We start from the raw sequence: 13,792 nt of genomic DNA, 5'->3' as shown, positions 1-13,792 counted from the left end.
TGCTGGAAAAGGACCTGAGAGTTCTACATCTTGATCCACAGGAAGCAGAAGGAGACTGTGTGTCACTCTGGGTGTAGCTTGAGCATATGAGATCTCAAAGCCCACCCCCAAAGTAACATACTTCCTCCAACAAGGCCACACCCCTAATAGTGTCCCTCCCTCTGGGCCCAGAATTCAAACATGTGGGTCTGTGGGGCCCACTCCTATTCAAACACCACAGACACCATGTTAAAACACATTATTAAAACTAGGTACTATACCCAATTAATGACTTTTTTGTTGGTGGGATTTTAGAACAACTTATTAAATCTTTACTTAGGAGTATGAGGAATCTACCTTAAAGTCTTCACAACAAACTGCATGTTTTTGTGCAAGGATAAAATGAGTTAATATCACTTATCTCTGAGAAGGATGGATGACCCTCCTGGTGCCCATGGCCATACACATGTAATTCAAATGCTGGTGGTACACATGCACTTCCAATACTTGTGGTAGTTCACACGTGAACTTCCAATGCTTAGAGTAATACACATGTAATTCCTACTGATTTTGAAGGTGCTTTCATTCCACAAATTGGAAAAAGCACAATTGCAGTCTACACGTTCGTAGTTCACATGACTACATCAAAAGGTTATTGCACCACAAAGGTCATGTTTCCAAATAAATGTGCTACCAGTGGCTGAGGGGTGAGTTATGGAAGCACCAGAAGTGAGTGAGCACACATCCGTGTTCACAGTAACTTCGTGTCTGTTTTTACCTCTCCTCATAGGTGCCACATGTGTGTTAAAGAAGAAATTCTCTGCAAGCCAGTTTTGGGATGATTGCAAGAAGTACAATGTGACTGTGTTTCAGTACATTGGGGAACTTTGCCGTTATCTGTGCAAACAACCTCAGGTAAGAGAGAGATCATTACTGGAGGCACGAAGGATTTCAGACAGAGTACTCACAGCGGGCGGTGGAGGGGGAGGATTTTAGTTTCTTTGCTTTCACTCCACAGTCCTCCAGAACACGATTTATCAAAGACACAGAAGAGCTTACAATATACAAGATAAAATAAATATAAAAGTCCAAGAAAATGAGAGGGGGACCATCCAGGAGAGGATTAATAATATGCTTTGTTCTGTATCAGGACAGATCAGATCCATAATCTAGTCCACTTCAGGTTCAGGCTAATCCAAGTTTTATTATGAAATTAGATGCATTATTATCTTTATAGAAAAATAATTCCACCTGTAAAGGAGATAATGCTTAAAAATTCTTGGCTTTAAAAATGACACCAATTATAGTTTTCTATCGAATAAATGATTACAGTGGGTGTATCTCTGTTAGGTTTTTTTAATTTTAAAAGGAAACTTTATTTTCTACCCATCCCCTGGCCCCTCAAAACAGTCAGTCTGGCATGCTTTTGATCAGTCCCTGCTGCATGAGAAATAGGTAAGTGCAGAGATTCGACAGAGCCCGCTCTTTGTCTTTGTGGCTTATTTGCTTTTTCTGTCCTTGATTTGTTCTGGTCTCATTTATCTTTCCAAATGCTTAAAAAAATAACTTTCTGGCTTTCTAAGCGCTCTTGACAGCTAAGAAATATTTTTTTTAATCAAATCAATACCCAGAGAGGTTGGTGTCCTAAGTGAGAAGAGACAGCAGAGCCATGGCTCTGAGCTACACCCCAGGCCTGAGTTCCCTCACTCAGCATATTTGCCAAGCTGGGGATGAAGGGTAGATTTGGGCAACACTTTTGTTTTTCCTGGTTAAAATATTAACACTACTTCTTCCACTAATTATCTTCAGTCCAGAAGAAATTAAGCTGGGAGCCTCAAATAAAACTTTATTAAATACATGGGGTTGCACAGGACAGATCAACACAGAAAAGAATGTGAATGTGGCTGACCTGATCTATAGGATACTTTTATTTATGGGTTTGGAGTTCACCATGGGAAGACTTCTTGTCCTGTCTGTGCGTATGGTATGTTTGGTTTTGGAGATGAGCTTTCTCTGTGTAACCTTAGCTGTCCTGGACTCAACAGACCAGACTGCCGACTTTCTTCCTTTTTCAGAGCCATCTATATTTTTTTTTTATCAGAAAATTTATATTGATTCAAAGAACATTTGGCTTCATCATATATATAAATGTGCATGATGTTTTCTTATCATCATATATATAAATGTGCATGATGTTTCAAACCATGATCTAAGAGATACCCAGTGTTGCCTCCATTCTGTAAGCCAACCTAAGTTGCTGCTTGCACTATTTCAGTGTTATTATTTGTAGGGCTTGCATGAAAAGTTGGAACATAATTTGGTTTTAAAGAGGCATAGGTGTGTGCTGGGGACATTCACGCATGCATGATTATCGTTAAGGGTTAGGAACGAGACATCATACTTAGAATCAGAGTGGAAGGCTCAACATCCCTACCATCTGCTGTTGATGCTTTTAGGTGAACTTTTCAGAATGAAACCTGTTTTCTGCAGTAAACAGCTCACCTCGCTGGGCTGCAGGCAACGGTCATTCGGTTTTGCCTTCAGTGTTCTTGCTTCCGCCTCTACATGTAGCAGTGAACATTCTCAGTTCCTTAAAGCCTAAAGTTATGGAGAATTTTCTGCGTTTAAAGAGAAAAGTCTGAAGTGTCAGCTTCCTTTGGCATCTAAAGAAGGTCTTCAGCCCAGGTGTGTTAGGGTTTTTTAGAGGTGGATGGAGTCTGTCTTCTGGAAGAAAGAGACTGTTTCTGAGAAGAGATTGCTGACCTGGTAGGAGGTAACTTCCTTTCTGATCCCTGCTGCACCAGACAGCAGATTAACAGAGAGGTTTTTAGAGAACCCAGGGCTTCAACATTGGTGTGACTCCTTTGTGGATGTCATCACACTAGTCCGGTACTTTGTACTGAAAGCCAGATGGACATGTCTACTGAGAACTAAGCCCATAGAATATCTGTGATAGAAGTTCTGACAGTGCCAAAAAAAAAATCTATTTAATTTTTCAGTAAGTCTCTAAGTGGCCGATGAATAAAGAAATATTTTCTGTGGTTTAAAAAATTGTTCTATCTAATCTATCATCTATCTATCTATCTATCTATCTATCTATCTATCTATCTATCATCTCTCATTCTTGCTATATGTGTGTGAGACTATCTAAATCAATACAGGAAAGCTGTAAAGGATTCTGTATGCCTTTTCAGAAACATAAGAGAAAAATACTGCATCAGAGCTCATTTTTCCATAGCCTCCTGTTACTGAAACTACTAGGTTAATTTTAGTTAAAATGAAGTATGGACTTTTGAGACTTTTTCAAGTGTGTCCACAAACAAAAATAAATGGGAGAAGTATGAAAATGTCAGAGAAAGGAACACCATAGAAAAGATTACCAAAAGAATTTGTATCACTTTTTTAGGTATGCAATCTGTATTCAGAATCTTGTCTATGCCAGCCATGTTGAATTACCATTGACAGGCTTTTTGAAGAGTCCCAATGTAGATTGGCTAAAATGTTTATGGGACCATTTCCTGAACCAAATGTGTTTTTGTTTTCGTATTCTTGAATCCAGGAGAAATTTGTTGCAATCATAGCATGCATTTTGGCTGTACAATGCACATCCCTTCTTCTGGGTGCTGGGAAGCACTTGTTCTCCCAGTGTCTTTCAAATAATCTCCTCCAAGTGACTGCCTTGACCATCCTTCACATAGTGGTCTGGATCCAATGAGTGACCAAAGTCTCAGTGTTTCAAAGTCTCAGGCTTCCTGTCTCCTGTCTCCGTTTCAGAGTAATAATGAAAATAGAAAAGGTCACTGTGAAAACTGGGCCAGTTAACAAGATGGTTCTAAGTTTGTGTTAAAATCAAGAAGATTCTGTACTTTGAACTTTGTCCATACTTTAGGAGAAAGGTCATCAACGCATAACAAGAAGTATTTTGGGCTTGCCTCACCATTACATGATTCTGCTTGTGTATCTCAAAAAATGCATAGATGATCTCCAAATAAGCAGGAATGACTGTGCTTTATCAAAATGTTTGAAACACACAGGCCAACTGTGCTCTTTGCAGGCTGTAGTTTGCCAAGGCTTGATTTAGATTTCATGATAATATTAGACACTTATGTAAAGCGAAATTTCTATTCAAAATTTCTGTGCAATAAGATTTTGAAAGCTTTCCATTTGTTTTTTTTTCTTTCTCTCATATGTGTACATATGTGTGAGAGTGATTATGTGCAGAAGTGTACACCTCCAATAACATTAACTTTTGGGTTTCCTACGGGTATTTGTGCTGCTACATTTTTGTTACTGTAAGTCCTTTTCATTTGTAAGCACCTACTTCTGTGTTAGCAGTTTGAATCAAAGAAACAAAACTGTTAATTTACTCTGGTAACTTTCAATAATTATCTCAGTAACCTATGAAATAGTAACTTTATTATATCACTCAGGGAAAACATTTTGCCATGTTTTGCTTCCAGATGTGCATGTTGGATTCTCAAGTATTGTTGAGAATTGCTTTAAAAAGTTTTGTACGTCTACCTAGCAAGTCATCTGAAAGACTCCTGATGTGGAGAACTTCTGCTTTCCAGCCTTTTCAAGTGCAGGGTATAGAGTTAAGATGAAACTAATGGAGAGGAGCCTACCACAGAGGGCCTCTGAAAGACTCTACCCAGCTGTGTATCAAAGCAGATGCCAAGACTCATAGCCAAACTTTGGGCAGAGTGCAGGGAATCTTATGAAAGAAGGGGGAGATAGTAAGATCTGGAGAGGACAGCAGCTCTACAAGAAGAGCAACAGAACCAAGAAATCTGCACCCAGTTGTCTTTTCTGAGACTGATACTCTAACCAAGGACCACTTATGGATATAACCTAGAACCCCTGCACAGATGTAGCCAGTGTCCAAGTGGGTTCCCTAGTAATGGGAACAGGGACTGTCTCTGACATGAACTCAGTGGCAGGCTCTTTGACTACCAACCCCCTTGAGGCTGGAGCAGCCTTGCCAGGGCACAGAGGAGGACAATGCAACCAGTCCTGATGAGAACTGATAGCCTAGGGTCAGATGGAAGGGGAGGAGGACCTCCCCTATCAGTGGACTTGGAGAGGGGCATGGGAGTTGATGAGGGAGGGAAGGTAGGATTGGGAAGGAAAGAGAGAGGGGGCTACAGCTGGCATACAATGTGAATAAACTATAATTAATATAAAAAAATAAAAATTAAAAAAATAGAAGGGAAGAGGTCACTTAGGAAGGGACGTATTGGGAATAGATTGGAGAAGTAGGCTTTTATTTTTTTTTCAGAGGTGATGAACTTGAGAGTCATAAGAGTTTGAAGAGGTATAGCTGGTAGAATGTAGATTAATACAGTTACTCATGTAGTGGTGACACCAACCATAAAATTTTTTCATCGCTATTTTATAACTGTAATCTTGTTACTATTATGAATCCTAATGTAAAATCAGATAGGCAGATATCTGATATGCCATCTCAAAAGGGTTCAGGATCCACAAGTTGAGAACCACTTGTCTAGAGTGAAGAAGGGTGTGAGTAATTGCAATTCAACTAAAGTAATTGCATTTCAACTAAAATCATTTTTTAAAAATTGACTAATAAAGACTATCCATTAAAAAAAGAGAGAATAAACTAATGGAATCTGAATTGACTGGACATGATGCAACTCAGTCCATGAAGAAAAAAAAAAAAGTCGCCCCCTTGTCATAAAATTAACACTAAATGGATGTAATAGTTCAATATGAGGAGACAAAGAAATGTTCTAGTGATTATTTTCATTGCTACTTATATGATAGGAATATGTTAAACATAAATGAAGGAGTATTAACAAGAGCAAAAAGAATATATTTAAAAATGAATGGTGGTTATAATATTAAAAATAAAATAAAAATGAGAAGAATCTTTGTAGCTATTAAAACAGTATATCTGCTGAGTGTGTCATTAAGTAAAAAGAATTCAATTTGCTTAAAACCGAAGTTAATTAAGTCTACAAGATATTGTTTCTTATGGAATGAGGTTTTAAGTGAAAATCCTTAGCTTTAATTTGTTAAAGTGACAGTCCCCTCCTGTTACCTTGATTTACCATTGTATGTACTGTCACCTTGAACGGAGAGCCAAAATAACCCATTTCTTCCCTAAGTTTCTTTCATCAGAGTATCAGAACAACAGGGAGAGTAATTAAGACAAGCTAACAGTTTAGAACAATATCCAGGACACACCAACAAAGCAGATTTACATAGCTGCATCACGTTGTTACCAGTGAAGGTGTGTGGAACTGTAAAATAACATTGCACAGCAGGATTATAGATTTTGTTTCTATTTTTATTTTTTTGTTATTTGACAAGTTTCCTATGGTGTTTGTAATTTCATTTTCTTCTGTAAGAAGTCAGTTGCCATTTCTCCATATTTCTCTGAGGACACTTATCTGGGTTTTTTTTTTTTCTTTCTTTCTTTCTTTTAAAATTTACTGTAATGTGTATGGGTAGCTTTCCTCCATATGTGGCTGTGCAATACTTATGTGCCCGATGCCCGTGGAGACCAGAAGAGGGTGTCAGGTCTTCTGAGATTGGGTCACAGACAGTTCTGAGCTACCATGTGGGTGCTGGGAGTCAAACCTGAGTCCTCTGCTAATGTTCTTAATTGATGAATCATCTCTCTAGGCCCTGATTTTTCTTTTAAAGGAGACACAGGTAGATAAAGAAGACTCTAGTATAAGAGGATCAAAACTGATATTTTGAACAAAGGGGGTTTGGTGATCCCTTTGACTCGTTTGGCTTGCTATATGAGCTATAGCGCTGAGATATAATTATATCTCACATTTAAAGGTTTATATAACCACGGCCCATAAGTCACTTCTGTGGAATCTGATTTATAGACTCCTTTTGTATTGCCTTCAGTACAGTGCCAACACATTTAACAATGATTCCTGATGAAGCGCAGCTCTGACTTGAAAAGCATCCAAGAATTGTGTCCGGTAAAAGATTGCTCTCTGCTCAAGCAAAATAAATCACAGGGCTTGCAATTCTACTGTCTTATTCAGAGGAATGGTAGTGAAAAGTCCTAGATTAGTTGCATCCCAGATAAGTAATATCTTCCAGGCTCCCAGGAGGTGAGGCCAGGACATCTGCTCTGGGCTGTGCGAGAAGGAGCAGCCCTCATCCAGTGAGCTTCTTGATGCATCTGCAGGAGTTACCTGAAGCCCCTTTGATAAAGGAGTCAATCAACCAGGGAGCACATTTCAAAGGATTTCGTGATCTTTGCTCTTATTATACTTATTTCTATTGTTTTTAAAATCAGAGTTATAGTTTCGCACAGTAAAAAGATTGAAAGAGGAGCTGGGGAAATGACCCAGTGGCTTCAGAGTGGTACTGTGATTGCAGATGCCCAGAGTCCAGTTGCCAGCACCCAGGTCAGCTGGCTCAAACCCCTAGTACCTCATTTCCAAGGGCTCTGACCTCTCTGACCTCCACAGGCACTTGTTCTCACTTGCATATACCCAGGTGCACACAGTTAATTTTAAAAAGTTGGAAAAGGTCTGAAGAAGTGGTCCCGGGGGAGGGTAAAATTGCTTGAGGTGTAAACAAAAGGACCTGAATTCACATTCCTAACACTCTCCTGGAAAGCCCAGCAAGGCCTCACTTGCCTGTCTTACTTGCCTTGTCTCACTTACGTCTGAGATTTCCCTTGTCTTGGTTTCTGCAGCTTGTAAACCTGTGTGCAGTAGGGATGTTGCAGAAGGAGATCTTGTGGCTGTTTTACAGTTATGACTCAAAAATAGGAAGATTCTCCTATCCTAGAGATGCAATCCAGTGCCAGAGGCCTGTAAAGTAGAGGCCTCTGTCTGACGGAAAGCAAGAAAGGGTTAGCATGGGTATGTTGGAGATTTTGCAAGTGTGATTTGGGGAGCAATGAGTCATGTGACATCTCTACAGCAAACTCCCATGTTACAAGGTCCACATGGGCCATGAAGAGGGGAGCCCAGACAGATGTCTATATCTGTGACATGAGTGTGAAAGTGCTTAAGAATGATACTCTCCCTTGAAGTAGTGCGTTCTGGGTCATTTTGAGGGGCTACTGGTAAATTAGCCCTTTCTTTACATCTCAAATTTTTCCTAGAACAGAGATGAGGCTCTCTTAGTATGGGATGTAAATTAGTTTTCTTTAGGACCAAAAGGAATTTGTAGTTCCCTATGTTGTCTGCTACATTCTAAAGAGTAGCCTGGCATCATCATCATCATTATTGTTGTTATTGTTATTAGTATTTCAATAACCACATACTATTATAACTATCTATGCACATCCATATCCATAGATATATAAACATATATGCATACATCATAATCAATTTGTATTTGACTTTGTATTCATGTCATTTTACTAATATATGTAATTTTCTATGTAATGTCCTTTAATGGACAATGTTTATACATTTGTAAACATATACACACATATGTATATCCATGAATATACTTATTGTTATCATGAGAAAGAGAACTTTTAAATATTTCATTTTAATAGTATACACATTTTTTCAAAGTATTGGTTTTGCTACATGCTGTAAGCTTTCACCTTCCTTTTTGGTTAAAAAAATGCTTCCAATTTCCATGGTATTTTTTTTCTTCTACTCACTGGGTATTTAAAATTGTGTTATTACTTATAAACTTGCCTGATTTGTGTAATTGGTGTCAGGCAATGCTTTGGATTAGATTAAGACTTGCTACAAGATTAGCTGTATGATTGATGTATTTTGCTAAAGGCTTTATGAACATTGGAAGAGGGTGCATGTCCTTTGGTAATATCTCTTAATTTTGTGTACACATAAATTCTCTCAAGCCAACTCATTTTCTTTGTGCTTCTCTGTTCCAATTCTTTTCCTACCTATTCAACCAGCACCAGAGAGGGGCTGGTAATGGTGGTTACCTGTTGCTTCTCTCTTTCTGCAACATGTTTATACTTATATATTTTGACTGTTACTTGATGAAAAGGAATACAACGTTATCCTTCTGGTGTATTATTAAATGTTCCTCTCTGTTTGCTGAAACATTTCTGTAATTAAAGTCAGACACACAGCACAGGCTATGCTTGTGCTAGCTTCTCCTTGTGTGAGGGGTGCAGGGCATTCTTTCCCAGCCTGACTGCTCTCAAGTATTGTATCAGCTGATACTGTCCTTTGTTATCCCATTGTTGTGATAAAACACTCTGAGAAAGCAGTTTAAAAGAAAAAGGCTTTATTGTAGCTCATAGTTCAAGGTCGGCTTATCACAACAGAGAAGGCAGGAATGATACTATATCCACCACACTATCCCATCCTCAAAGAAAAGATCAGTGATCTTGATCTATGTTCAAGAAACATAGCATCAGCTGGGTGGTCGTTCGGCACTCCTTTAATCCCAGCACTCAGGAAGACAGAAACAGGTGGATCTCTGTGAGTTTGAGTCCAGCTTGGTGTACAGAGTGAGTTCCAGGACAGTCAAGACTGCACAGAGAAACCCTGTCTGGACAACACCCCCTCCCCCCCAAAAAAAAAGAAAGAAAAACATAGCATCAATTAACATGAATAATGCACATTTAAGTTCAAGTAAGACTGCATTATTATTGTAATCATGGTAAATTGATAATTTGCTCGGAACCGGTTAATATGTAAAAGCAATATTAAATTAGCAATAGTAATGATAAAGTAGAAAAACCAATGGCCTTGATACTGACAATTTAATACGTCCACTTGTTCACAATAGGTTTCTCTAAGCACAAGCAAAATGGTTTTGAATGAAACATTTTAGTCTTTAATTGCTCAAGAATAAATAGAAATGAATGAGAAGTGATTTGGAAAACTAAAAAGTGAGCAGAAAGAAAGATGTGACGAAGAGTGGACGAGGCAGATACATAAGCCTATAGGAGGGGCCCAACAAAAGCTCCTCAAGGTCCAGAAATTATGAGAAAGAATGAGGGAGTTACGAAGCTTGCCTGTGAAGCCTGCCTTGCTTAAATGCTAGAAAAGTTACTCTCTGAATTCCAGATATAAAGAAAACCAGTTTGGGTGGAAAAGTTATAGGAACAGGAGTGTTTAATGAAAGTGAATTTCAGATGAAGGGGAACCACCTTGCGCTAATTACAGTTTTGAGATTGTGAACAAGAGCAGCAACAAGCTGGTTCTAAGGATTTAGTTTTTATGTCACTTCCTCAGTTGGGAATTGGGGCGGGAGGTTACCTGTTGACTGCAATATTATACAGGTAATAAATGATAGGCCTAGGAAAATAAACTTAAATATTTCATAGTCCTTTATAAGGTTTGCTCATCTTGAAATAAAGTTCCTCCCATTCTAGTATATTTACCCGCCAAAGGGTCTTTGCAACTTCTAATTTGGAAAGAACGACCCTTACTCCTCCCGCCCAGCAGATATGGAGAAGAACCGGATACACCCCTCCCGCCAAGCATTCTCTACTGCGCATGATTCTCCAACAGGACTCGGCGGTTTCCTTGTTATGTTTGCTTCTCTCTTCTGTTAATGCACATGCCACGTTTACTTTCAGGACTGTTGTCATGTAAATAACAGCAATAAAAGAGAGAGTGGGGGAACTAGAATTATTTACAAGTGCAGTCTTTCCTCATAACAGAGAGAAGGGGAAAAGGACCATCGGGTGCGTTTGGCAGTCGGAAATGGTATGAACAGCGAAGTGTGGAGACAATTTTTAGATAGATTCGGAAATATCAAAATGTGTGAATTTTACGGAGCTACGGAAGGAAACATAATTTTCATGAACCACACTGGCAAGATTGGATCAGTTGGGAGGACAAACTTCTTTTACAAAGTAAGTATAGCGCGTTCTGTGGACTCACTGAGGTCCACAGATTCTTATCTATGGCTTATACTTCTGCACTGTGAGAATCCCCACTTCATTTTTTGTAGCTGAGAACATTTGCAAAGCTAAGAGTGACTGTGGGCAGTTCTGAAAACCCCAGTCGTCTGCCGTGCGCTCCTTCCGTAGCATGAAGATAATTATGGCTAACTTTGTTCAGTTGTCTAGTTAATGTTTAATAGTGAAACGTAAGTCCTGAAGAGAGCTCTTCATTCCTCTTGCCTGTTTTTCTTTCACTACTCCTTATCTTTTATCATTTATGCCACATACATTATAAAAGCTCCTGGTACACAGCAATAATATATATTTTTAAGAATAAAAGATTTAAAGCAAGCTCTGGAGAGCTAGATCAATGAATGGATGGGACACTTAACTGCTTGTCCAGAGAACCCAAGCACCATGTCAGGCAATAGCTCACAGCCACCTGTAACTCCAGCTCCATGGGATCTGATGCCCTCTGCTGGCTTCTTTAGGTACCTGCACCCCAGGGCAGTCACTCACAAGTATACATAAATAAAGATAAATTTTAAAAATTCTTAAGAAGGGAATAGGGGTCTTTTATGAGACTGTTTCTCCAACCAAGGACCATGTATGGATATAACCTAGAACCTCTGCTCAGATGTAGCCCATGGTAGCTCAGTATCCAAGTGGGTTCCCTAATAAGGGGAACAGGGACTATTTCTAATATAAACTCAGTGGCTGGCTATTTGACCTCCTTCCCCCGCCCCCACCCCCACCCCCCGCTCCGAAAAAGGATCAGCCTTGCTAGGACATAGAAGAGGACAATGAAGCTAGTCCTGAAGATACCTGATAAAACAGGGTCAGATGGAAGGGGAGGAGGACCCCCCCTATCAGTGGACTTGGAGAGAGGCAGGGAGGAGATAAGGGAGAGAGGGTGGAATTGGGAGGCAATGAGGGAGGAGGCTACGGCTGGGATACAAAGTAAAGAACCTGTGATTAATATAAAAAAATAAAAATTACAAAAAAAAGAAGGGTAGAATTTTTGCTAAAACAACCACAAAATTTGTAAAGATAATTTTGTCTAAAAAAAGCATCTCAAGGGGAAATAAACAAAATTGCATGGTATAGGATATTTGAATAATACAATAAACAAGCTACTTAAACTAAAGGATATACATGGGACCTGTAAATCTTAAATATATAATACCCACTTTTTTCATGCACTTGGGGAATATTAACAGACATTACTACAGTGCTTAGGAAATTTAACATTCTTTTTGCATTTATGTGAAGACAGCATTTTGAAGCTGAGTCACCTCACAGTAGCTTCCAACAAGAGTGTTGAAGGTAACTTGTCTTTACACTTCTGGCTTGACTTCCCTAGAGTTTCCTCCTGGAAGACTGCTGTTGTGTCAGGAATATAAAACATCACAATAGTCTCCAATATTTTTTTTGGAAAAATATTGATTTTCAATTTATTTTAGTTCACTGATTCATAGTTTGAATATTTTTAAAAAGTTGTACCTAACACTGTGCAAATTCTAGTCTGCGTTCTTATCATTTCAGCCACCTGCTTTCGGGTTATGGTGCAAATAAAAAATATTTCAATGGTTATTCCATCATTAAGCAAGATGGTTATAAGTATGTCTCCTGAAACTTGAAAGCTTACTACTGAGGGAGGAATCAGTTTCCAACTAGAGAGATGTGAGTGAAGGATTTCTCCTTCACTGTAACAAACTCCAATATGCAATGGCTGTAACCCTACTACTTAAGTGCATAAACTAGAGAGATAGCATCCCATAAATTTGCATGATTTAAGCAAAATAGAAATCTGAAAACAATATGAGAAGCAAACTCAAATCAACGTTATGGGCAGCCACCAACTTTTCTGTGGTAATTTCATCTGGGGAAATAATTTGGGAAGGCTAAACATAAAAATCTATGGAGGGTGGAAGCCTTGAAACAAAGGAAATTATAGCTATATACAAAAGGCAGCTGAGGAAATACAAAGTGCGTCAAAACAGTAAGTGCTTCATCATGGCCAGTAAATGTTTTCAAATATTTTTTTTTCAATAGACTCAGTAAAAGATCACATTAGAGATCTCATTTAAACATGAGATTAGGTTTCAAGGAAAATATAGATTGACAAAGGAATTAAAAACTAAACATGCTCAGCTTAAAGGAAATAAATGAAAAATGAAGCTATGATAGAAATGAATACCACATAAAAAGTTTAAAAACAAAACAGATAATAAACATTGTTATGAAAAAGATGAATAGGATTAAGGAGTTGTGCACATAAGTAAAAAGATAGTTCTTAAGTGTAGACAACTCTGGCATGTACTTAATTGTTCTTGCAGGAAAGTGCTGGACACAGGGAGAAATAATTCTTTTGACAACACTAGAAGAAGATTTGAATCTTTAACCAAAGAGCATATGATGTTCCAGTAAATGAAGCATTGTACAGAATAACAAACATGAAAATATAAACTAGTGAAATGAATGGACAAAATGTAAAGAGCCAGGTGATGCTAAGGGGAAAAAAAAAGTATCAGATGCAGAAAGCATAGCTTGGTTGACAATAGGACATGGTTCAGGTATCTCTCAAAATGTTAACAAAATAACGAAGACCAGACAGAAAAGAAATATCTTCATCCTTCATTTAGAGATTTTGGTAATAGATACAGTGCTCTCCCAGTATAAAAGCAACAATGGAGTTCCCTAAAATAAAAGTTTTACAAAGAAACAGAGAATGAAACACATACGTATTATAAGAAGGATTTAAAAAAAAAAAAAAGTATTGAAAGAAAACATTTGATCAATCTCAAGATAAAACAAAACTTTGAAAAAGTCACTTTTAATTTTAAAAGTTGAGTGGTCAGCATTAAATACAGATTAAACAGATCCACTTTATGTCTCTAAGTGGAATGGAAATGAGATCTGAAAATATAAAGTACATGTATTACCAACATAGATAGCGGAGAAGAGCTGCAGGTGGTATTTCTT

General features: G+C 38.3%; 1 protein-coding gene across 4 annotated transcripts in view; it reads left to right on the top strand.

Annotated features, from left to right (window-relative positions):
• The window catches only part of Slc27a6 (solute carrier family 27 member 6), a 64,148-nt gene that overhangs the window by 37,341 nt on the left and 13,015 nt on the right, over positions 1-13,792 (top strand). For all 4 annotated transcript variants that reach the window (XM_060377236.1, XM_060377235.1, XM_021634115.2 and 1 more), the window contains 2 exons: positions 770-894; positions 10,583-10,777. In XM_060377236.1, the coding sequence (XP_060233219.1) occupies positions 770-894; positions 10,583-10,777 (320 nt within the window). The remainder of the gene's footprint in view (positions 1-769; positions 895-10,582; positions 10,778-13,792) is intronic.

The sequence above is a fragment of the Meriones unguiculatus genome, chromosome 2 (assembly GCF_030254825.1).
Source record: "Meriones unguiculatus strain TT.TT164.6M chromosome 2, Bangor_MerUng_6.1, whole genome shotgun sequence".
Lineage (NCBI taxonomy): Eukaryota > Metazoa > Chordata > Mammalia > Rodentia > Muridae > Meriones > Meriones unguiculatus.
The sequence above is the reverse complement of the archived record's forward strand: the minus strand, read 5'-3'. Positions and strand labels throughout refer to the sequence as shown.